Below are 24,223 nucleotides of genomic sequence, written 5' to 3'. Positions count from 1 at the left end.
GTGAAGCCTCGTGTCCCACCTGGACACGAGCTGCTCTGCCAGACACGTGCCAGGCACCCCAGGGCAGCTCTGTGATCCAGGACACGTGAGGAACCAGTTTTTATTTAGTCCACAGAGACCTGCCTGGGCTTGTCCAGCTCCTGCCTGCAGCGGGGGAGCGGCACAGCCCACGCTCCAGTGGGACTGAGCACCGATCCCGGGGCAGGAGGGTGTTCCGGGAGCACTTCAGCCCCCAACTCGTACGAGTGACAAGAGCCCCGCTCAGCCTCCACCCCACACCATTGCACTCGGAAGCAGAAGCACCTGACCCAAACCCTGCAGCCAGTGGGGACAGGGGGACCTGCGTCCTCTCCCAGCTCTGCCCCTCGCCCTCTGCACGTGTTTTTGCTGGGTTTTAGTATTATTACACCGAAAAAAAACCCTCCACAGCCCCACACACGGCCCCGAAAAGCAGGGGAGCGGCAGCTCTGCTCCCCCACGGCTCACGGCTCAGCGTTCCTGCGGTGCCTCCGGCCCTGCCACCGGGCACAGGGCCCTCCCCTCCACGCCTCCGCCTTCCCTGCCACCTTAGAAAGTCCGGTAAGTGAGGAACTCCTTCAGCTTCCTGGGAATGGGCAGCGCCAGGACCTGGTAGGTGGTGAGGAAGGTGCGCAGGGCTTTGCGACACAAGTGCTTGAGTGACGAGAGCACCCGCGGGGCCGTCCAGAACTGCACGTGGCCGTCCCTGGTCCTGCAACGGCGTCCAACCAGCCATGAGCATGGGGCAGGGAGCTCCAGTCACCCCCAAAGATCCCCAGCTTGCCACAGCCCAGGAAAACCATCCTGCACGCCCAGGGAAGCCCGGAGTGGAGCCAGAGCTGCAGGAGGAGGGAGCAGCCACTTGTTTCTCCGCCCTCTCCCGCTGTTGACTCACCCTGTGGCAATGAAACCTCCGTGAGGGAAGTAGATGCAGCACAGACCATTGGTCATGGGAGCAAAGGCCACCGGAGAGCGCAGCTCCAACGCCCAGATCCTCAGGAGCCTGTGGAGAAAGGGAGAGGACACAATGCCAGGTCCACATTCACGCAGTGCCCGCTGCCAGAACAAAGCCTCTGGGATCGCCTGAGAGCACGAACACTGGAGAACGATTTGCTTCCCATGGGTTTGGGTCTGTCCCCTGCACAGCAAGTGACATGCTGAGGGGCACAGTGAGGGTGGCATGACATGCAGGAGGAGGACATGGGCCCTGGCTCGTTGCTCCAAGGGGTGACAGGGCCTTGGCCACAGCCTGCCCTTTTCCCTATTCCGAGAATTGGTGGGGACCTGGTACATGAGGTCTATTCCCTATGTCCTGAGCTCCTGGTTTGTTCCAGTCTCCTCCTGGGTGCCCAGGGGGGTTCACTCACCTGTCATCTGCCACCGTGGCCAGGTAGAGACCCTCTGGGGAGAAGCAGACGGAGCGCAGGGAGCTGCTGTGGATGTCACTGCTGTAATCCAGCGTGGAGTGCAGGGGCACGTGGCTGTGGGGGGAGAACATCCCAATGTCAGCCCTGGGCTGCCAGGAGCCCCTTCCCCAGTGCTTGCCAAGCCAGCCCCCCATCCTGCCCCTGGGCTCAGGGGAGAGGGGGTGGTGGTGCCCAGCTAGGAGGAAAGCCACATTCATCCTAAAAACCCCCACAGCGTTGCTCTGCCACATCCCACGGTGTGTCCCCCTCTCTGTGCCACAACACAGAGACCGTGGCCGTGCCCAGCTAGGAGGGCAGGTCACACCCAGCCCTAAAAGCCCCCATGGCGCTGCCGTGCCCCCTCCCACAGCGTCCCCCTCCCCGCACCGCAGGGTCCGGAGCTGCTCCCCGGTGTAGGGGTCCCACATGATGACGCAGGCGTCGTAGGACGCGGTGACGAGCAGCGCCGAGTCCGGAGAGAAGTCGCAGGACACCACGCTGCTCTGGTGCCCCTCCAGCCTCCGGATCAGGGTGTAGGACCTCATGCTCCACAGCAGCGCCTGTGGGACAGGGACAGGGACAGGGACAGGGATGGGGATCAGGCTGGGAGCACCTCCCAGCTCCATGCAGAGGAGGTTCCTCGTGCCGGGGGACACGGAGGATGGATTCAGCGGGACACAGGGATGGCTCCCGTTGCAGGGGACTCACCGACTTCTCTCCGGCGGCGGAGCAGAGCATGCTGCAGTCCGGGGAGATGGAACAGCAGTACACCCACTGCACGTGGCCAGTCAGTACCTGTACCTGCCGCCCTGGGGACAGCACACGTGTCACCCGAGGGCAGCAGGACAGCCAGCTCCCAGCAGCAACTCACACAGTCACAGAATATTCTGACTGGAAGGGACCCACAGGGATCATCGAGTCCAGCTTGTCAGTGAATGGTCCCTGCAGGGATCAAACCCCCGACCTCGGCATTATTGGCACTGTGCTCTGACCAGCTTGGGCTGGGGGTTCCTGAGCTCTGCCTAATTGCAACTCCCTCTTGCACCTCCCAGGTCCCACCTGGAAGGGGATGGCTCTGCTCCCTGTCACAGGGCTGTCCCTTTCTGCCTCAAGTACTGTCCCCAAAGGTCCTCTCCCAACATCAAGGTGGGTTTCTCCCCCTTTCCTGAGCCTAAGGTGGGTTCTCTCCTTTTTCCTCAGCCCCAGGTGGGTTTCTCCCCCTTTCCTGAGCCCCAGGTGGGTTCCCTCCTTTTTCCTGAGCCAGGCCTGTCCCTGCACATCCCTGCAGGCTCCTACCATCTCTGCTCAGGTCCCACACACGCAAGGTCTTGTCCCGCGAGGCCGACACGAGGATGGGGCTTCCATTGGGAGCAAAGCTCAGGTCTCTGACGACATCCTGGTGCCCCAAGAGGCTGAAGAGGAGGTGCCCTGAGGAGAAGAGCCATCCTCAGCGCTGTCTCTCCACGGCAGTGCCCCTCGTGCCCAGGGACAGGGCAGGGGAGGGATCAGGGAAAGATGGAGATGGGATCTCCTTCTACGGGGGAGCAAGGGGAGAGGCAGCAGCCTGAAGAGGGACAGCAACCTGAAGCCACGACAGCAAGGCCCCCTCACCTGTCTGCACCTCCCAGACCTTGATCTGCCCGTCATTGAGCCCGGTGGCCAGGACCAGGCAGGGAAGCCCCAGGGCACAGGTGGGATCTGTGTCCCCCTCCTCAGCTGCCGTCCAGGCGCTGAAGGCCAGGCCCCACACAATTTGCCCACACTCCAGGGTCTTCTCCTTGGCCCCCCCACGGCTCCTGGGCTCGGCTTTTCCTCCCCAGCTCTTGCACTCCGAGGTTTTGCAGCTGCTGGGGGGAAGCAGGGATAGATGTTCACCCCGAGACCCCCCAACCAGACCCCCCTCTCCACTCCAAACTGGGTATCAGTCAAGGCTGGGGGGATTCTGGCCCTCTGCACCCTAAGGTGAGACCCCCCCTGCAGAGCTGCCTCCAGCCCTGGGAAGCAGCACAGGGAGGACATGGAGCTGCTGGAGCGAGTCCAGAGGAGGCCATGGAGATGCTGCCAGGGCTGGAGCCCCTCTGCTCTGGAGCCAGGCTGGGACAGCTGGGGGGGTTCACCTGGAGAAGAGAAGGCTCCAGGGAGACCTGAGAGCCCCTTGCAGGGCCTAAAGGGGCTCCAGGAGAGCTGGAGGGACTGGGGACAAGGCATGGAGGGACAGGACACAGGGAATGGCTTCCCACTGCCAGAGGGTAGGGCTAGATGGGAGATTGGGAAGGACTTGTTGGCTGTGAGGGTGGGCAGGCCCTGGCACAGGTTGCCCAGAGAAGCTGGGGCTGCCCCTGGATCCCTGCAAGTGTCCAAGGCCAGGTTGGATGAGGCTTGGAGCAACCTGGGCTGGTGGAAGGTGTCCCTGCCCATGGCAGGGGGTGGCACTGGCTGAGCTTTAAGGTCCCTTCCTACCCAAACCATTCCATGGCCCCGTGGCTCCCGCACTCCGCACTCACAGCTCGGCCTCCCCCAGGGGCCAGGGGATCAGCTTGACCACGCAGTGTCCCTGGGACCAGGCGAACCAGGCCCCGTCGGGGGAGAAGGCGACGCTCCAGGTCTCGCAGCTGGATTTCCAGTCGTAGCGCTGGGGCCGGCCCGGCTTCAGCTCCGCCAGCAGCACCGGCTCCTCTGCGCGGCGGGACCGTCAGCCCGAGAGCCGCGACCCCCCGGCAGCCCCAGCAGCCCAAAGCCCCCGATACCCTGAGACCTCGAGACCCCAACACCCCCTCGCCCCCGGGCCCCGCCGGTCTCGCTCACCCCCGCTCGGCTTCATGGCGGCCCCGCCGCCCGTTCGGCCCCGCCGGGCCCGCCCGGCCCAGGGCGGCGGCGGCGGCGGAAGCGGCGGAGCGGGGAGGGGACCCGGGGCCGCCTCCTCCGGCACCGCCCCGTGCCCGGGCCGGGCCGGGGACCGCCTGGAGCCGCCGGGATGGGGCAGGGAACGGCGGGGATGAGGCCGGGACCGCCCGGGAACGGCGGGGATGGGGCCGGGAACGGCGGGGATGGGGCAGAGGGAGACGGGGACGTTTCTGCCCCGTGAGGGAGAAACGGCGCTCACGGGGGACTCGCCCCCGGCCGCCGGGCCCGGAGGGAACGGCGAGACCCCCAGGGACTGAGCACCCCCACGGAGACACCCCGTGTTACTGACACCCCCGAACCTACACGGGGACACCTCCGGACAGTGACACCCCAGAACCCCCACGAGGACACCCCGGACAGTGACACCCCCGAACCCACACGGGGACACCCTCAGGGACTCAGCACCCACACGGGCACATCCTCCTTCACTGAGACCTCCCCCCGAGCACCCACAGGGTGACACCCCCTGTCAGTGACACCCTCCCACCAGGACACAGCACTCACACGGGGACAGCTCCCGCAGTGACACCCCCCAAGGACCAGCATTCCCACACTGAGCCCCCTCAGCAGCACCACAAGGACCAGCACCCCCTTTTGAACCCCTCCAAACAGCCCACTCAAGAATCAGCACCCCCACATTGAGCCCACCCATCCAGCACCTCTCCGAGGGCCTCGTACCCCCACATCGAGTCCCCCCATCAGCAGCCCCCCAAAGCACCAGCTCGCCCCATTGAGGCCCCCAGCAGCCCCCCAAGCGCCAGCACCCCCCAGTGAGTCCCCCCAAAGACCCCTCACCCACTGGGTGACGCCCATCCTGGCGATGCCTCCCCGTGAGTCAGGGTAGGAGAAATCTGCCCAGCCCACCCCCGCACCCCGAATTCCACACCCCTCTGCCCCACCCCGTGCCCCCGCTATGCCTGGCAGCGAGGGCGGGGGGCACCAGGGCACTGACGACCCCCCATCACTACCCCCAGTGCCTTCCGAGCTCCCCGGCTCGGGGTCCTCAGCGCAGAGAAGTCGAGGTGGTGCGGGCAGCGATGGGATCGGGGTGCTGCCCCCACAGGCACCCCAAGATCTGCTGGAGTCGCCCCATTTTCACTCAGCACAGCCCCTCCTCTGAGGGCTGGGGGCACTCTTTGTGGGGGGTCCCATGGGGGTCTTGGGGACCCCTGTGCCCGCAGCTGCTTCTTCCGTCGCTGGAACCGGGGACGGCTTCGCGCACAAGGGTGGTCACTGGGACGGGACCCCCGCGGGGGGTTCCCGATGGGCACGGCGCCAGCCCACGCGAGCTGTGCCCACCGCGGCTCTCGCCCGCGGCTCGGGCAGGAGCAGGTGGGAGCGGAGCGGAGAGAGAAACAACCGAGGAAGAGGAAAAAGGAAGAAGCGACGGCGAGAAGCGGCGGCGGGGGAGGAGGAGGCCGGTGCTGGCAGCGGTTTGGGGGGAACTCGAGGCGCCCACCGCAGCCCCCCGTGCACACTCCTGGGTGCCCACCTCGAAGTTCGCCGGCATGGCCAACACCACCTCGCTGCGCTGCCGGGTGGTGGAGGGGAAGGACCTGCCCGCCAAGGACGTGTGAGTGGCTCAGAGGAGGTCTCGACCCTCAATTTCCCCCAGACCACCCTCCCACGGGAGATGTGGTGGGGGGAGGGGGTGCTGGGTGCTCTGCTCTCCCTAGATGTTCTGCTCTCCCTGGGTGCTCTGCTCTCCGTACAGTTTTGGGGGGTCCCTCCTTGCAACCATTGCAGTGACCCATTGCCCCCAAAATGAGGGTCTGGGGGTGCAGCCACCCCCCCCCCTCGCTGGAGGTGCATGAGCCCCCCGATCCCTGGAGGATCCCTTTGCTGCTGTAGGCACCCCACGGCTGTGGGTAACGCTAGGGGGGCACAGCTCCGCACCCCCACACCTGCAGCCTTTGTGGGGAAGGGGGTGCTGAGCAGGGGGGTACGGGAAGACCCCCTCCTGCTCCTGCCCCGGGGACGTGGCTCGGCAGTGCCACGCTGCTCTGGATGTGCCAGCCTGGCACCGGGGCCACTCCCAGGGCCGGCCAGCTGGGAATGCTGCGGGCAGCGGCTTCTCCCGACCCCACTTTCCCCACCCGGTGGGGGTCACGGTACCATGCTGGGTGCCCCACTGCGGGGTCTGGGCACGAGGAAGGGATGCCCACCACAAGGATGGGGTGCCCAGTGCCACGCCCAGTTACCCCAAACCCAGCTGGAGTCCCCTTCTCCTGCTTCCTGTCCTGTGGCAGGGACAGGGACTGGGGTCACCTCCCTCACCCCACTCAGGGTCTCAATCCTTGTGGAAGCACCTCCTGTCATCTCCTGGGGATTTGGGACTCCAGGTGCCATAAATGAGTGGGAAGGGGCTTTTCAGGGATCAGGTGGATGATCCCTGAATCCTTCTCTCATCTCTCCGTCCTGTGGAAGGGGTCAAGCCCAGGCTGGGCCCTTGGCCAGGCCAGTGTCACCCTGACATTGTGGGTTGTCACAGAGACTCGGGCTGGGCTGTACTGCTGGAGATACAGCGGTACCCGTGGGTGGGGGGCACAGGGTGACAGCTTGGGGTGACCCACAGCACCTCCCCAGCTCCAGGAGCTCCGGGAAAACGGGGTGTCAGCTCAGGAACCGGGCTGGGACCCAGCAAGTCACCTCACCCCCGGGGCTGCTGCTTCACTGGAGGGGTTTGGACCTCCCAGGAGGAGCCCCCCAGGATGGGTGGGACCCCTAGGAGGGGGGATGACCCCACAAACCCGCCTCCCCTGCACAGGTCCAGCTCCAGCAATCCCTACTGTGTGGTCAAGGTGGACAACGAGGTGGTGGCCAGGTATGGGGACACTGCCCCACCCTGGGAGGGGACACGTGGGGACAGGGGCTCTCCCGGGGGGTGCAGCCACCTCTCCCCTCCCCGTCAGGACAGCCACGGTGTGGAAGAGCCTGAACCGTTTTTGGGGGGAGGAATTCACCCTGCGCCTGCCCCGTGGCTTCCGCAGCCTCACCGTCTGCGTGCTGGATGAGGACACCATAGGGTAGGGGGGGCAACAGGGGGGTGGGTGGGCATCGGGGTGCCCACCCTGTCCCCCCTGGCAGGCATTGACAACTGGCTCAGCCTCGTGCCTGTGAACCCCGACGAGGAGGTGCAGGGGGAGATCCACCTGGAGCTGTGTGTCCCCGAGCAGGGCCACCCGGGGGTGCTGCACTGCCACCTCATCGAGACCAGGCAGGGGCTGCTGGGCTGAGACCACCAGGAGAGCACGACCACCACGGGGTCTTATTTTTGGCTGGTGGAGGAGAGGAGACAATGGGGACAGGGGTGGCACAGGGCTTGGCCTCCCCTCTCCACGCCAGCAAGGGCCCTCGCTGTGTCCAGCTTGGGGACTGCAGTGATGCCAACAATGCTGTGGGGGCTCAGCAGGGAATATGGTGCCAGCCCAGCTTGGGGACAGGGGACAAGGAGCAGAGCAGGTGGCACAAAGGGTCACAGGGTGCCCCGGGTCAGTCCCCATCAGACTGGTTGGTTCCCACACTGCCTTTGGCTTCAACATTGGGGGAATTCTCCTTTTGGTTTCAAAACTGGGGGGAAACTGAGGCCCTGCCCAGGCTGTCCCTCTGCTTTTGGGGGTGTGCACGTGTGTGAGTGTACACAGACACACACACAGAGTCACACACACACAGCTGACAGATGGAGCAGGCAGCAGAGCCAGCATCCCGCTGCCATGGCAACTGAAGCGGCTACCAAGGCAACAGGATGGCCACGGGGACAGCATGGCCATGGGGGGGACAGCAAAGCCCCCACAGCTGGGCCATTTACCCCCCAGGGACTGGAGGGAGAAGGGGTTCCCTGGAAACGGGGACAACACTCTCCCCAGCATCCCCTGGCACCCCCTGGATGCCCCATATGCCCAGGCAAGCTGGGAAAAAGGAGGGGCATGGGGGTGCAGGGACATTCTGGCAGGGATGTGCCCCCTGCTCACTGCACCCCTGCTGATCCCCCATCTCTCCACAGGGATCTGGACCCCCGGGATCCCTCGGGCACCTTGGACCCCTTCGCCCGGGTGTCGGGCACACGTTGGACATGACCGTGAGTCAGGGTGGGGGGTGCTGGCACCCAGAGACTCAGGCACCTCGGCCCCTCCTCGCCACGGCCACCGGTCCCTGTGCCCAGCAGGTGGTTAAGAAAACCCATTTCCTGCACTGGGATGAGGTACTGGAGTTGGACCTGCCCAAAGGAGGAGCTGTGCCAAGTGTGGAGCTGTGGGACTGGGACATCGTGGGCAAGAACGACTTCCTGGGGCGGGTGAGGACCTTCGGGGCACACCAGCACGGGGCAGGGTCCTGGGGGCACCTCTGCACCCCCATCCCCAGGGTGTGGAGTGACCACAGCTCAGGATCCACAAGGTTGGGGCAGTGCCACATCCACACCCTGCGTGTCCTGGGCTCTGCCCCCAGCGAGATCCAACACAGGGTGCTGGTGCTTGTCCCCTCACCCAGCCCCTGCCTCTGGCCCCCCAGATCGAGTTTCTCTTGGACACCATCAGCACGGACACCCCAGGGGCTGGTTCCAGCTCCTGCCCTGGCCCAGCACCAGGCAGGACCACGGGTGAGTGATGGGACAGGTAGATGGGACAGGCAGAGGGGACAGGCAGAGGGGACAGGCAGCTGTGTCTGGGCCAGCACGGGTGGTACCCCATGGAGATCACTGGGCACAGGACCCACCTGAGCCCCTCGTGTCGTTGCAGGGGGCAGTTGGGTGCTCTGAGGCTGGCGCTGAGGCTGCTGGAGGACACGGTCCTGCCCCCCCACCACTACCAGCCCCTCACCGAGCCCGTCCTCTGCCCAGACCAGGTGGGTACTGCAGGATGGGCGGACCCTCGTGGGTGGCTGAGGACTACCCCATCGTGGGGGCCTCGCCGTGCCCACCCTGCCCTCCCCACAGCCCCCCAGTGGCACAGCCCTGGCCATCCTGGAGGAGGTGACCTCGGGGGAGAGCCAGCAGGACGTGGCCATCAAGCTGCTGAAGATCTTCCTGGGGCAGGGGCTGGCTGTGCCCCTCCTGGACTATCTCACCACCCATGAGCTGGCCAGGACCAGTAAGTGCCAGGGCTGGGGCACCACCTGCACCCCAAGAAACCCCAAGTCAGGGCCCCTCCCCAGACCTATGTGGGGAAAGAGTGGGACTGCCAAGGGGGAGCAGGGAAGATGCCACATGTCCTTGGGGACACCGGGGACAGCTGGGGCATCACCCTCTGCCCGCCTTGCCATGGCCTCTGTGCCATTCCAGCTGATCCCAACACCCTGTTCCGCTCCAGCTCGCTGGCCTCCAAGTCCATGGAGCAGTTCATGAAGGTGAATGTGGCAGGGGACACCGGCCAGGTCCCCACCGTGCCCTCCACGATGCCATCAGGGCACAGACATGGGTCGTGTCCCAGTAGGATGTTTGGGGCCACATTTGGTGTCCCCATGCCTTGCAGGTGGTGGGGCTGCCCTACCTGCACGAGGTCCTGAGGCCCGTGGTGCCCCGTGTCATCGAGGAGAAGTACGTGGAGCTGGACCCTGGCAAGATGGAGCTGAGCTGGGGCAGATGGGCACGGGAACACACGGGTGACACTGGAAGGGGCTGCCCAGGAGGGGGTGGAGTCACCGTCCCTGGGGGTGTTCAGGGACAGACTGGGTGTGGCCTCAGTGCCATGGGCTGGGTGACACCGTGGGGTTGGGTCACAGGTTGGACTCGATGATCTCAGAGGGCTTTTCCAACCTGGTTGATCCCGGGATTAGGAGTGACTCTGTGGGCAGAGGGGGGTGGCACCTGTCACCTTGTCATCCCTGTGTCCCCTGTGGGAGGGGTCACCCATTGCTGCTGAGCCCATGGGTCACCTCCACAGCTTTTGGCCGGTCCCATTCCCGGTCATCCCTGATGGCCTTCCAGCAGCTCTGCAGGCAGGTGCAGGAGCACTTCCCGCTGGCCCAGCACGAGGTGGGGATGGATGGGGACCCCCGGGGAGGGGATGGGACCTGGAGAGGGATGGGAATCCCAGAGTGGGAACAGGGACCCAGTGGAGGGCTGAAGACCCCAGGGAATGAAGGGGACCCCAAGGAGGGCAGAGCCATTCCTGCCCTCATCCCACGTGCCACGGGCTGGTTCCTTCCTGTGCCCCTTGAGGCCATCCCTGCCGTCCCCAGGCCGTGCCATCACGCGCTGGGCACAGCACAGGAGTGCCCTGGGGCAGCACTTGGGTCCCCCCACCCCTCCAGCTGCTCTGCTTTCCCTTTTGCCACCCCAATGCCCGAGCCCTGGGGGTCCAGGGCAGCAGCCAAGGGGCCCAGGGGTCCGTGCCACGGGAGGGGGGGGGTAAGGCAGTGTGTGTCCAGGTGGGTGCTGGGGATGGATGGGATGAAGTTGTGGTGGGCACGGGGGGACTGGCTGGGAGGTGGGTGCTGGGGGTTGGGTGTCACATGTGGGTGCTGGGTGGGCACAACAAGTGGGTGTTGGAGGGGATACAACAGGTCAGTGCCGCTGTGGGTGCCGGGGGTGGTGCCACAGGTGGGTGTTGGAGGGGGTACAACGAGTGGGCGGGCACTGAGCGCTGATCCCCAGCCCCGGGTGCAGGAGCACTCGTCGGGCAGCGGCTGCAGGAGGTGCTGCGGGACCTGGACATCGCCCACGCCGCCTTCGCCCACCGTGATGAGACCCCGAGCCAACCCCGAGCCCCCCCTGTGCTCCGAGCCCCCCTGCACCCCCAAGGCCCGCCCCCTCGGGGGGCCCCTCCTGCGGCCGCGGGAGGCGCAGGGACCGAGCGGGGACACGGAGGGGACGCGGGGGCACCAGCCCGGCACGGGGTGTATTGTGTAACACAGAGATGTACATGGCACCGGCTGGACGCGGCTCCCTGGGGCAGCGGCGGGCGGCACGGGTGGCACGGGTGACACGGGTGACACGAGTGGCACGGGTGGCACAGGCGGCTGACGCGCAAAGAGGCCACGGGTCGAAAAGCACCAGCCCACGATGCATCGCCACGAGAGCGGGACGGGGTGGGGGGAAGGACAGACAGACACACGCGGGGACACGTGGTGGGTGGCGCCGGGTGGCGCGGGGCGGGGCAGGAGCCCCCCGGGCGGGGCTGCGGCGAAGCGGCGCAGGCGGCGGCGGCACGGGCGGGGGGCGAGGGGCACCCCCTCACCCACCTCAGTCCTTGAGGGTGGCCTCGGACACGCCCTGGGCCAGCAGCTCGGCCAGGACGTTGTCCAGGTAGTTGGGGTCGGGGTACCCGTGGCCCGTCAGGTTGGAGCCGAACTCGGTCTTGTGGTGGATCTCGTTCCACACCACCGTGTCCGACTCGCCCGTGGTGTTGGACGTGCCGATGGTGAAGATGAGCCGCCGGTCCCAGGCCACGATCAGCAGCTTCAGCACCTGCCGGGGGTCAGGGCTCAGCCACCCGGCACAGCCCAGCCAGCCTGGCATGGCCATGGATTCCCCACCCGGCACCCCCAGCCTGGCACGGCCATGCATTGCCCACTCGGCACCCCCAGCCCTCCCCGCGCTGGTCACAGCACGGCCCCAGCACCCAGGGGTGGGGTTCAACCCCAGCACGGTGCCCGCAGGGTACCACCCTTCCCTATGGCACAACCCGACCCCACCCCGGCACTGCTGCCTCCTCCCTATCCCTCCCCATTCCATTCCATCCCATCCCTTCTCTTCTGCATCCCACTCCTTACCACCCCAACCGTTCTCCCTCCATCCCATCCCATCCCATCCCATCCCATTCTATGCCATACCATCCCATTCCTTCCATTCCTTCTCCCATCCCATTCCTACCCATTCCCAGCCATCCCATCCATTCCCATACCATCCCATGTCATCCCTTTTCTTCCACATCCCATTTCTTCCCATCCATCCTCCTTCCATCCCATCCCACTCCATCCCACCTCTTCCCTTCCCTTCCCTTCCCTTCCCTTCCCTTCCCTTCCCTTCCCTTCCCTTCCCTTCCCTTCCCTTCCCTTCCCTTCCCTTCCCTTCCCAAACCTTCCCTTCCCAAACCTTCCTTCAAACCTTCCTTCCTTCCCAAACCTTCCTTCCAAACCTTCCTCAAACCCTTCCTTCCCAAACCTTCCCTTCCCTTCCCTTCCCAAACCTTCCTTCCCTAAACCTTCCTTCCTTCCTCAAACCTTCCTTCCTTCCCAAACCTTCCCTTCCCTTCCCTTCCAAACCTTCCCCAAACCTTCCCTCCCAAACCTTCCCTTCCCAAACCTTCCCTTTCCCAAACCTTCCCTTCCCAAACCTTCCCATACCTTCCTTTCCAAACCTTCCCTTCCCAAACCTTCCAAACCTTCCCTTCCAAACCTTCCCTTCCTAAACCTTCCTTTCCCTTCCTTCCCTTCCTTCCCTTCCCTTCCTTCCCTTCCTTCCCTTCCCTTCCCTTCCCTTCCCTTCCCAAACCTTCCAACCTTCCCAAACCTTCCCAAACCTTCCCTTCCCAAACCTTCCCTTCCCTTCCCAAACCTTCCCTTCCCAAACCTTCCCTTCCCAAACCTTCCCAAACCTTCCCAAACCTTCCCTTCCCAAACCTTCCCAAACCTTCCCAAACCTTCCCAAACTTTCCCAAACCTTCCCAAACCTTCCCATTTCTCCATCCCTAAACATCCCATCCCGTCCCATCCCACCCCATCCCAGTGTCCCGGGTTTCACCTTCCTGCCCTTCTCGTTATCCGGCAGGTAGCAGTGCCGGGGGAATCCTCGCGCCGTGAACTTCTTGCCGGGATTGGGATGCTCCGGGCCCTGGGTGGGGAGGGGACATTGGTGGGACATTGAGGGTCACAGGGAGGGGATGCCCAGCCCCGCGGGGGTCCCTCCTCACCTGGATGCCGGTGGGGATGTCGTAGACGATCCGGATGGTTTTGGAGTCGGTGTATCCCGGGAGGGAGTGTGGAATGAGGTGGAATTCCATCTTCCCGGGGGGCTGCGTTCCCGTCTTCTCCCCGTAAATGGCCTTGCAGGTGGGGCACTGCAGGCTCCCGTCCTGCGGGCACCCCGAGGGCATCAGGGGGGCACGGACCCTGACCTCACCCACCCACATCCACCCAGCACCCATCCCACACCCCCACACGCACCCCCACGTCCACCCATCCCCTCCACCACCACCCAGCACTCCCCAACACCCCCCCGGCACCCCCAAACCCCTCACACTCAACCAGCACCCACACCACATCCCTCTCCCCCACCAACACCCACCCAGCACCCACCCAGCACCCCCAACACCCCCATCGCCCCTCGCCCCCATCCCTCCCCGAGGTGTCACGGACCTTGTTGCCGTTGTTGTACATGGCGAGCAGGCACAGCAGGTGGTACATGTGCCCGCACTTGCCCAGCTTGCCCACCAGCTCCGGCTTGATGCCCCGGGGGCTCAGGACGCCCTCGTAGCCGGAGGAGGTGACCAGCCGCTCCATGCAGATGGTGCAATCCTGCCGGCACCGGGAGAACCGGCATCAGCGTCCCGCTGGGATGAGGGAATCCCCCCCGGAGCTCCCCCCAGCGCGGGGCCATGCCCGTCCCCTCAACCCCCAGGGTGACCGCTCACCTCGTCCGGGGGGTTCTTCACCTTCTGGATGTACCGCCGCACCACGTCCTCGGGGGTCTTGCCTGCCGCGGGCAGAGGGGGGGAAGGGAGAGCGTCAGAGCCTGCCCACGGTGCCCCGATCCCCCCACCAGGCCCTGCCACCGGGATGGGGACAGCCTTGCCATCCCCTGACAGCGGGATGGGGACAGCATGTGGCCCAAATGAACTCTGAGCACCACCCCAAATCCCTGGGGGATCACCCTCCCGTGCCTCATTCCCCCTCCTTCCCCCCCGAGAATGGCACGTCCTGGTGTCCCTGATCCCGCAGGGATACGGGTGGCTCCAATCCCCAGCTGGGGACACGGGTGCCTCAGGGACACGGGTGGCCCTGATCCCGCAGTGGCTCCTCACTCTTCTTGAGCTGCTTCTTCTTGGTTTTCCTGCAGATGCCATTGACTCCGGGCACAGGTTTGATGTCGCTCTTGCTGACGGGCGGCGGGTGCAGGATGGGTTTGGGGGCGCGGGTCAGGCACACGGGCAGCCCGGCGGCGCACATGAGGATCCCCGTCATCCCTGCGCAGGGGAAAGGGGCTAGCTGTCCGTCCGTCCGTCCGTCCTTCCCGCCTCCTGGCAGCGGGGCCAACCCCCTGCCCTACCCGCGATGTCACCTGGCGGTGACACCCAGCCGGTGGCCGGACCGCCCTTACCTGCGAGGGCGGGATGGACGGGGCCGGTGCCGTTCAGGTTCTTCACCGGGAGGGCCGGGACCCTGCTCGGAGAGGGGAGGGGAAGGGGCTCAGGCGGTCTGGCAGGGCTGGCTCCTGTGCCCTCTGCGCATGGCATGTCCCCAGGGCAGTGTCCTCCCCACGGGACATGGGGCAGGGTGTCCTCCAGTCGGGAGCCTGTCCCTCCAGGGCTGCATGTCCCAGCTCCCACGGACACAGGGCAAGGTGTCCCTTCCAGCCTGGGGGGCTGCTGTGTCATCACACGGGGCTGGCACTGTCCCCAGCTCCCCACAGGGCAAGGTGTCCCCTTGCCAGCCTGGGGGGCTGCTGTGTCATCACACGGGGCTAGCACTGTCCCCAGCTCCCCACAGGGCAAGGTGTCCCCTCACCAACTTGGGGGCTTCTGTCCCGTCCCACGGGACTGGCACTGCCCCCAGGGTAGTGCCCTCCCCGTGGGACACAGGGCAAGATGTCACCTCATCAGCCCTGGGAAGATGCTGTGCCTTCCCACGGGGCTGGCACTGTCCCCAAGCAGCGTCCTCCCCGTGGGACACAGGGCAGGATGTCCTCTTGCCAGCTTGGGAGGCTGGCACTGTCCCCAGGGTAGTGCCCTCCCCGTGGGACACAGGCTGCAATGTCCCTTCACCAGCCTGGGGACTTCTGTCCCACTCCACTGTCCCCAGGCAGTGTCCTCCCCGTGGGACACAGGGCAGGGTGTCCTGTCCCATGGGGCTGTCACCCAGTGCCACCTGTCCATCCCTGGGCACCCGCTGGCACTGGGGACATCCCATCATCCTCGACCCAGGGTGGGGCTTCGTCGAGGTGTCCCGATGGTGACATCCCCTGTCCCACATCACCACAGGGGTGTGGAGTCCGTGGGAGGAGGGAGGAAAGGAAGGAAAGAAAGGAAAGGAAGGAAAGGAAGGAAGGACAGGCCCTGGGATGAAGGAGTAAAGCCCAGCAGAGCCCTGTGCCCGAGTGCTCCTGCCCTGGGGGTGGGAACAGCCCCACCAGTGGCATCATCCCCCTCCCTGTCCCCCTGCCCCAGCCATGGCAGTGATGAGTTCCACAGTGCTCAGCCGCCCAGGAACCACGGCTGGGGGTGACTTCCCTCATTCCCAAAGTGGGTGTTTTCCCTCACATTCCCAAAGCTCCTTCACTCACACCAGGGCCGAGGACTCAGCCCCCACCAGGGTGTTCCGGGCCCCCTCTTACCTGTCCATGGGGGAGTGTGGGATGGGACCTGTGTGCCGGACAGGGACAGGGACAGGGACAGGGACAGGGACAGGGACAGGGACAGGGACAGCTCAGCCCAGCACTTGGCACGTGGGGGCCAAAGCAGGACATCAGAGGGGAAGGAAACGTGCCAGGACCTGCTCAGTGAACCCACCTGACCCCCCAGCCCCCACCTCCCAGCCCGGTGCCAAGGGCCCCGAGGGGACATCAGGACACCCCACCGAGGGTACAGCCGTGGGGGCATGGGCACCAGGACAGGAACCCTCATCAGGACACCCCATCGGGGGTCTGCTCACCCACCCACCTGCCCTCTGTGAGTCATTCCCACAGGGACACGTGGGCTGTGCTCCCTCCCCAGAGACCTGCCTGGTGGCATCGCGCCACCAGCTGTGTCACACACACACCCCTGGCCACTCGGGACAAAATTCCCCAGGGCATGTCATCACCACATCCCCTCCGCAGCGACCACCTGGGACGATCCAGGCGTCCCTCCCGCTGGGAGGTGACCCCTCCCGGGGCTGGAGGTGACACGGTGCCACACGGGCTGGGGCTACCTGTGCCAGCGGGGGACGAGGCACCTCCATCACCCCGTGCGCCCATCCCTGCACCCCCCCATCCCCTCCCGGCTGCCCCTCCCGCTTACCCCGGGGGCACGGTGGCCCTGGCGCCCAGTCCGGCCCCGCGCTGCGTCCCGGGCCGGTTGAGGTTGTTGAGCCCGGGCAGCGCCGCGCCGGGCACTCCCTGCCCGGGGGTGAACCCCGCGCCTGCTACACGCAGCCCCTCGCCCTTGGCCGCACCCCCCGCCCCCGCCGCCGGCCCCGGCGGCCACAGGGCCCCCCCGGCGAAGGTGCTGCTCTGCCGGACGGCGCCGGGGTAGAGTTTGCGGCGCTGCGATGCCAGGATGGCGTTGGAGGCGGCGCGGGTGCTGTTGACCAGCAGGCACTGCGGGCACGAGCAGGGAGTCCCCGTGCTGGCGCCCACCGGCCACGACTGGGATTTGGGGATGGAGCCCATGGTGAGGGGATAGGCCAGGTCCATGCGGCGCCGCAGCCGCCGCTTGCGCTGCGTTTGCCGGTTCATTTGGGACATGCTGCTGAAGTAGATGAGGTAGCAGAAGCCCAGGGAGGAGAGGTCCAGCCAGGGGTGCTGCTTCTCGTAGGCGTTCTGGATGGTGATGCAGATGTCCATGTCGTAGGGAGTCCAGGAGTTGTTGTCGTTCTCCCATTCCCACACGATTCCCTTGCCCGGAGCTGAGGAGGGGTCGTAGAAGTTCCTCCGCACGGGGCGCATGGTCCCTGGGGAGACAGCGGGGGTGGCACCGCGGGGCCCAGCACCCCGAGGTGCCAGCAGAGGGACCCACACTCGCACAGACACGCCTGTGCCCAGCTCCCAGTCCGGCATTCCGCAGGGATTGGGATGCACAGGCGCTCTGGTGTGAAGCGGTTGCTCTCCCCTGCACAAAGGGGTGTGGGGAGGGAGGACCAACACATGTCACCAGGCTGTACTTCCCTAGGGATGCATCTGACCCACAGCCCACCGGTGGTGGTGGCGATTTGGCCACCGGCTGCTGTGCCAGCCCTCGGGTGCCCTGGGAAGGGCGATGCTGCCCAGCTCCAGAGCTCTTTCCCATCCTTTTTCCATCCCTCCGGTCCAGAGCCACCTCCAGCCTCCCCCGGCCAGTGTGCCGTGGCCATGCCGGGGCAAGGGAAGCATTTCCCGGTCAGGAGATGTTTCCTGACAGCTGCCGGCAGTCACACGGCCAGGCATTGTCCCCAAATCCCGGCCCTCACCGCCGGTCTGGGAGCGAGCTGAATGTTCCAGCCCCCTCCGAAGCTCTGCAGGGGGAGGAGGCAGCGCAGCCCCCTCCTCAAGTGCCCCCCTGGCACGAGGCCTCTCTATTCCCTCGCCGGCACCGTTTGCCCAGCTCGATTAACGGCACTAATTAACGGTCATTAATCATCGGCCGCATCAGGCAGCAGCGCCAGGCCCAGCAGCCGCCTTGTGCTGAGGCAGCTCCGCCGGGGCCGCGGGAGGGAGGCGGGGGGGCAGCCCGGCCATGCTGCCTGCTCCTGCCTGCACCCCAGACCCCACTGCCTGCTCCTGCCTCCACCCCAAACCCCACTGCCTGCACCCCAGACCCCACTGCCTGCTCCTGCCTGCACCCCAGACCCCACTGCCTGCACCCCAGACCCCACTGCCTGCACCCCAGATCCCACTGCCTGCATCGCAAACCCCACTGCTTGCACCCCAAACCCCACTGCCTGCACCCCAAACCCCACTACCTCCTCCTGTCCACACCCCAAACCCCACTGCCTGCTCCTGCCTGCATCTCAAACCCCGCTGCCTGTTCATGTCTGCATCCCACCACCCACTCACGTCCACATCCCACTGCCCACCCACCTACAGCCCACTGTCCACTCATCCAATCCCACTGCCCACCCACGTCCAATCCCACTGCCCACTCAAGTCCAATCCCACCACCCACTCACGTCCAACCCCCCTGTCCACTCATCCACATTCCACTGCCACTCCCATCTACACTGTGCTCACATCCATGTCCTGTATCCCACCTGACTTCCCATCCCTGCCAGCTTCCTTCCCCCATCCATGGCCCTCATCCTGTTGCTCCCTCACATACACATCCCATATCCATTTGTCCTTGCAGTTGCATCCCACATCCCCCTGGCCTGCTCACATCCCCATCCCAAATCCCACATCCCCTGGCCTCGCTCCACATCCCCATCCCATCACATCCCATCCCATCCCCCGCCCCTCGCATCCCCATCCCACAGAGGATGTGGGAGGACTGCCCATCCCAATCCCATGGGCACACACAGCTCCCTGTCCCCAAGGGCCACCAGCTGTCCCCAGCCCCCTCCCCCCAACCTTGCCACACCCCCCAAGCCTTACAGGAGCGTCAGGACTGAGCCAGTGTCCCCAGGGCCACCAGGAGGGGACATGTGTCCCCACTCTCGGAACGGGGTCACCTCGTTTCACTCCACCACCGGGTTTCTCCATCCCTGGGGGGTTTGGGGTGGGCCAAGGAGCCCCCAGCCCCCTGCCCACCTTCCCCGTGTCCCCACACCACAGCAGGCACCCTCAGAGCGGGGGACCCTCGTGTCCCCAAGCACCACAAGGCATGTGACAACCTCCAACCCCAGGGCCTCTCCAGCGGGAAGAGATGGTGGATACAGGGATGGGGCACATGGAGAACACCATGCTGAGGGCAGTCGACATGTTCCCTCCCATACCAGCCCTGGGCACAGCAATCTCAGCATCCCTGTCCCCAAATCCTGCTGGCACAGGGACTGTGGTACCAGGGACATCCCGGGAATGCTCCCAGCAGAGACGTCACCCCAAACCTGGCCGTGACCCCACCTCGGGCACACATTCCCAGGGATCTCCCAGCACTGTGGCCGTGGGATGCTGTCAGAGGATGGGCCCTGGCCAAAGCTGGCAGGAGGTGGCATGGGGACAACCAGGGTGTCCCGGTGGCTCCCGCAGCTCTGAGTCAGCGCGGGCACTGGCACGACCTGCGGGGTCCAGCTGACTCAGGGCTGCCGGTGCCAAGCTGCCCTTTGCCAAGCCCTGACCAGCTGGAGGCCAGTTCAGAGCCAGAATGGATGGCAGAGGCAGGGGCAGGTCCCTGGCTCTGTCCCCACCTCGGTCCCCAGCCCGTGGTAGGAGCTACGTCCTCATTTGGGGTCATTCAGCATCACTGGTGACTGTGGTGGTGGCACTGGTGGCCGGGTTGAGGTGACACAGCCAGTGGGGGGTCCTGCTCTAGGGCATCCCAAGGCCAGTGTAGGGGGAGCTGGGGATGTCACCCAATGTGTGACAGGTCCCCTGCCTGCTCTGCCTGGCCTGGAGCTGGATCCTGCCCTTGGCAGGGATGCAGGGATGGGCAGGGAAGTACCCAGAATGGCACATCCCCCATGGCACAGCCGGCACATGCTGGTTTAATGGGTCACCCTGTGATGGGGACACATTTAATGGGGTCTGGGCTTGGTCCCGGTGTGGGACCAGCTCTGATTTCCCACAGGATCCATGGCCTGGATGTGCTACTGCAGCACCAAGCGGCACAGCCGCACATCTGCAACCAGCCCAGTGCCAACCACAGCTCCCAGTGCCCAAACTGGGGCCTGCCCAGTCCCTCGGGGATCCCACATGGAGCAGCTTTGAGGGGAAGACAAGTGGACAGTGGATAATGGGACACACCACCCACCACCACAGCCCACAGTGGGGAGAGGGGATGGAAGGGTGTGGGGACATGTCCCTCCAGGGTGTAGGTCCAGGGTGGAGGGGGAAAGGAAAGGGCAGGAAGAGCCTGGAGAGGTCCATGGGGGGAGCAGAGCCCTGCAGGGCAAGGGGAGGAGAGAGGGAACAGGAGGGACAGATGGATGGACAGATGGAGGGAGGGATGGAGGGATGGAGGGAGGGGGGATGGAGGGATGGGGGGATGTAGGAATGAAGCAACGGACGAGTAAGCAGAGATAGGGAGGGAAGGAAGGATGGGGGGGGATGGATGGATGGATGGATGGATGGATGGATGGATGGATGGATGGATGGATGGATGGAAGAATGATGGAAGCATGGAGGGATGGAATGATGTAAGTAGGGAGGAAAGGAGGGAGGAGAAGGGAGGGAGAGGGAATGATGGATGGGTGGATGGATGGATGGATGGATGGACGGATGGAAGGAAGGATGTAAGGAAGGAGGGAAGGATGGATGGAAGGATGACTGTGTGACTCAGTGGCTGGATGTCCCTGGCTCGGTGCCAGCCCCTTACCCGTGTCCTGCCGGAACTGGTGCATGGACTGGAGGTCGATGACGTAGGGGGCCAGCTGGACATCGACCTGGCCCAGCACCACGGACCCGCGGGCGTCCTCCTTCAGCACGTTCTCGATGTGGTGGCACACGGCGGCCGAGTAGGGCCGCCAGCGCCCGTGCTCGTTCAGCCACTCCCACACCACCACGCGGGCCAGGTTCTGCGGGGGGAAGCCCAGGCCCGCCGAGGGCAGCATGGCCCCCGAGCCCTGCCGGGCCATGCCGGGGGCGAGCCGGCTCAGAGCGGGGGCCGGGGGGTCACCCTGAGCCCCTCCGAGCCCTGCTGCGGGGCTCAGCGGAGCAGGCGCCGCGCGGCTCTGCAGAGGCGGGTGATGCCAGCCAGGTCCCCGAGGTCCCCGAGCCGCCCGGTCCCGCTCCCCCGGGGCCGCCGCGCGGGGCCGGGGCCATCCATCACCCGGCACGTCTTCCTCGGCTCTTCCTCCTCCCCGCGGCGCTGGCAGGGCTCAGGCTCCGAAAAGCCACCAGGACCTCACGGACTGCGTCGGCTCAAGGGTGGTGGGGGCTGCGGACGGTGCTGGGGACACACGGCCACGGTGCTGTCCCCGAGACAAGACACCCACTCCTCCTCTTCCTCCTCGCGTCCTGCTGCTCGGCCCACGTCCTCGGTGGCTCCACGGCTGCTCCTGCCGCCCGGCGAAGGAGGGGGGTGTCACCTGCAAAACAGGGCCACAGGCGGGTCACCCCGGGTGCCGCTAGCCGGGTGGCAGCTGGGGGACAGTCCCCATCGCCCCACGGAGCCGGCGGGCAGCGAGGCCGCGGTGCCCGCAGCCCTGGCAGCACGGGCTGCTTGCCAGCCCCGGCCGGCTGCTGGCCTCCAGCACCACAGCGGGGACAAGGGGGACAAGGGGGGACAGGCCACCCCTCTGACGGCCCTGGGGGGCTGCTGGGGGTCTAACGAGCTCGGGAAGCCCCCATCGCTCCCTGCCCCGGGTGCCGGGGAGCCCGCGGGGCCCGGCTCACGCTCCAGCCGCCGCTGATTTATGATCTGCACTGCAGGCATCGGGCTGGGGGTGATCCCGGCCCCCTGCTCCCCCCAGCCCCGCGCCCCCACGGCAGCCTCCCGCCACCGCGAGGGCGGGCGGTGGGCCTGGGGAAGGAGAGCGTCCCTGCACAAACAGCCGTCAGACAGACGGACGGACACGGCCGAGCACACACAGACACACTGACACGGAGAGACACGGGCACACGCGCTGGCACACGCACAGCCGGGGACACGGACAGACAGCGGGACGAGGCAGGCGGACGGACAGACACGGGGACCCGCGGCAGCACAACAGCCCCCCCGTGGGCACACACACACGCACGGCCGCACGCCCCGACACGGGTGTGCTCACACGCATCCGCACACGCGTGTGCTCCTCACCCAGCACCCGCCGTGACCCCGAGCACCGGGGAGCTGGGGGGACCCTCACCCCAACCCTGGGCCCCCCCGCAGTCGGGCTGTGGGGGTGAGCCCCCACGCCAGTAGCCCCCCCAACCGGGGCCCGGCTGCTTTTCGGGGAGGGGGGGTTGAAACGCCAGGCCTGTCCCCAGTGCACGGTGTGTCCCCCCCCGCCGCTGCACGGCAGCCCCCCCGTGTGCGGTCCCTCCTCCCGGTGCACGGTCCCCCACGATGCCCGGCAGCCCTCAGACCACCGGTGCTCGGTCCCCGCGGTGCGCGGTATCCCCGAGGCACGACAGACCCTCCTCCCCGGTGCCTGTTGTGTCTCCCCCGCCGGCGCACGGTCCCCACCGATTCACAGCATCCCCACCGCTCCGGTGCGCGGCACTCCCGAGGCGCGGCAGCCCCCGGTGCCCAGGTCCTCCCGAGCCCCCGCCCGGTTCGCCGCGATCCACAGCATCCCCAGCCTGCCGTGCCCGGTCCTGCCGCCCCCGAGGAGCCCCTCCCCGCCATGGCCGCCGCCGCCCTGCACCGCGGCCCTGCGCCTGTTACCTCCGGCGGCCGCGGCCGCACCGGGACCCGCAGCCGCACCGGGAGCGGTGGCGGCGGTGGCGGGCGCGGGGCCGGGCGGCGGCAGCGCTTCGCCAGCGCCAGGCACACACCGACACCGGCACCGGCGGCGCGCACGGCCGCGGGCACCTGCCGCGCCGGCCCCGCGCCCGCGCCGGGAACGCGCAAGCGGGAGCGGGGACACGCGCGGGGGGGAACCGGGGCATCTGCACCGGGATGGGGCACACACGCACGGGGGGCACAGGGAATCTGCACCGGGATCGGGGAATACGCACCGGGAACCGGGCTGGGGGGACGTGCACGGGGGATCGGGCATCTGCACCGGGATCGGGAATACGCACGGGAAACCGGGATGGGGGACATGCACGGGGGACAGGGAATCTGCGCCGGGATGGGGGACACGCATGAGGGACAGGGAATCTGCACCGGGATGGGCGACTCGCACCGGGGACCGGGCGTCTGCACCGGGGACCCGCACCAAGACCGGGGCACGCACCAGGGACCTGAGACACACACCGGGGTCACCCACCGGGACCGGGCATTTCATCCGGGGACGCACAGAGGACCGGGTGTCCACACTGGGGACACACACCGGGACTGGGGATCTGCAGTGGGAACCTGTCCCCGGGCTGGGCACCCACACCGGGGCCAGGCACCCACACCGGGAACACACACGGGACACTGGGGACACACAATGGGGACATGCAGGAGAACTGCACCAGGGACCTGTCCTGGGACTGGCAACCCACCCGGGCCATGCAAGGGGGACCAGCTATCCACACTGGGGACACCCCACAGGGATTAGGGACACACATCAGGAGCGGGCACCCAAAAAGGGGACACCCATGAAGGACTGGGAACCCACACGTAGGGCACTGGGCACAGGGTCCAGAGACCTGTACGGGGACTGGGCACCCACACCAGGGCTGGGCACCCACACTGGGTACACTCACAAGGGCCAGGCACCCACAGTGGGGACATGCACTGTTACCCAGTGCCCATAGTGGGGACATGCATTGGGGCCAGGTATCTACACTGGAGTCACTCATGGGGGAGCAGGGACACACTGGGGACATGTAGGGGATTGGGCACCCGCACTGGAGCCAGGTACCCACACTGGGGACACACACCACGGGGGGCTACCCCCCGGGGGGACCAGCCTGGCTGGGGGGACACCTGGTCCCCTCTTAGGAAACGTGGATCCTGCAGCCTGGTGGGGAAACTGAGGCACAGGAGGTGGCAGGAGGCCCTGAGCCCCAGGGACACACCAGTGCCTGTCCCCCTCAGCCCCGGGGGCTCGGGGCTCTGCCTGTCAAGGGACAGGTTTGGGGACAGATGGGGGGATAGGGGATTTGTCACTCTGGCTGTGCCCACGGCCCATGGAGGGGCAGATCTGGGGACAGATCTGGGGACAGAGGGGTTGTCAGTAGGGCTGTGCCCATGGAGGAGCAGATTTGGGGACAGATCTGGTGATAGAGGGGTTGTAGCTTGGGTGAGAAAATGAAGGGACAGGTTTGGGGACAGGGGAGTTGTCACTGGGTCTGTGCCCGTGGAGGGACAGGTTTGGGGGCAGATTTGGGGACAAAG

General features: G+C 66.3%; 3 protein-coding genes across 4 annotated transcripts; 1 reads left to right on the top strand and 2 right to left on the bottom strand.

The window, feature by feature from the left end:
* Positions 1-82: 82 nt before the first annotated feature.
* On the bottom strand, positions 83-4,306 carry WSB2 (WD repeat and SOCS box containing 2). 2 transcript variants are annotated; one of them, XM_050318298.1, is made up of 9 exons: positions 4,230-4,306; positions 3,929-4,100; positions 3,036-3,271; positions 2,721-2,852; positions 2,133-2,233; positions 1,812-1,984; positions 1,386-1,499; positions 914-1,021; positions 83-730 (listed from the first exon to the last, which is right to left on the bottom strand). In XM_050318298.1, exons 1-9 carry the CDS (start codon positions 4,243-4,245, stop codon positions 568-570), a joined length of 1,215 nt encoding a protein of 404 aa, XP_050174255.1. In that variant the 5' UTR covers positions 4,246-4,306; the 3' UTR covers positions 83-567. The 2 variants fall into 2 exon arrangements, with proteins under 2 accessions (XP_050174255.1, XP_050174256.1); XM_050318299.1 differs by having other exon boundaries at positions 3,036-3,268.
* A 1,378-nt stretch (positions 4,307-5,684) lies between these two features.
* Positions 5,685-10,120, top strand: LOC126641507 (rasGAP-activating-like protein 1). The gene is given in 13 exon segments (XM_050318303.1): positions 5,685-5,901; positions 7,096-7,152; positions 7,241-7,374; positions 7,416-7,545; positions 8,332-8,381; positions 8,384-8,406; positions 8,494-8,622; positions 8,838-8,862; positions 8,865-8,925; positions 9,065-9,170; positions 9,262-9,415; positions 9,607-9,671; positions 9,797-10,120. Coding segments are annotated over 13 exon segments (1,263 nt in total). The 5' UTR covers positions 5,685-5,836; the 3' UTR covers positions 10,061-10,120.
* A 1,015-nt stretch (positions 10,121-11,135) lies between these two features.
* Positions 11,136-22,748, bottom strand: DTX1 (deltex E3 ubiquitin ligase 1). The gene is made up of 10 exons (XM_050318276.1): positions 22,619-22,748; positions 20,627-21,338; positions 16,481-17,132; positions 14,584-14,645; positions 14,288-14,449; positions 13,898-13,959; positions 13,623-13,781; positions 13,178-13,339; positions 13,009-13,098; positions 11,136-11,733 (listed from the first exon to the last, which is right to left on the bottom strand). The coding sequence occupies exons 2-10, from the start codon at positions 20,883-20,885 to the stop codon at positions 11,509-11,511; spliced, it is 1,833 nt and encodes a 610-aa protein (XP_050174233.1). The 5' UTR covers positions 20,886-21,338; positions 22,619-22,748; the 3' UTR covers positions 11,136-11,508.
* Positions 22,749-24,223: the final 1,475 nt, after the last annotated feature.

The sequence above is a fragment of the Myiozetetes cayanensis genome, unplaced genomic scaffold, assembly GCF_022539395.1.
Source record: "Myiozetetes cayanensis isolate MyiCay16 unplaced genomic scaffold, myiCay2020 scf21, whole genome shotgun sequence".
In the NCBI taxonomy this organism is placed as follows: Eukaryota; Metazoa; Chordata; class Aves; order Passeriformes; family Tyrannidae; genus Myiozetetes; species Myiozetetes cayanensis.
Note: the sequence above shows the minus strand (reverse complement) of the source record. Positions and strands in the feature narration are given on the sequence as shown.

Excerpts from the sequence above, each read along its gene's own strand:
- DTX1 (XM_050318276.1), bottom strand. The coding sequence starts at position 20,885 with ATGGCCCGGCAGGGCTCGGGGGCCATGCTGCCCTCGGCGGGCCTGGGC. Across the intron at positions 14,450-14,583 it reads CGTCCATCCCGCCCTCGCAG|GGATGACGGGGATCCTCATG; the intron begins GTAAGGGCGGTC and ends TCCCCTGCGCAG. Across the intron at positions 13,099-13,177 it reads ACATCCCCACCGGCATCCAG|GGCCCGGAGCATCCCAATCC; the intron begins GTGAGGAGGGAC and ends CTCCCCACCCAG.
- WSB2 (XM_050318298.1), bottom strand. Across the intron at positions 3,272-3,928 it reads CCCCTGGGGGAGGCCGAGCT|CAGCTGCAAAACCTCGGAGT; the intron begins GTGAGTGCGGAG and ends GCTTCCCCCCAG. Across the intron at positions 2,853-3,035 it reads GGTCTGGGAGGTGCAGACAG|GGCACCTCCTCTTCAGCCTC; the intron begins GTGAGGGGGCCT and ends TCTTCTCCTCAG.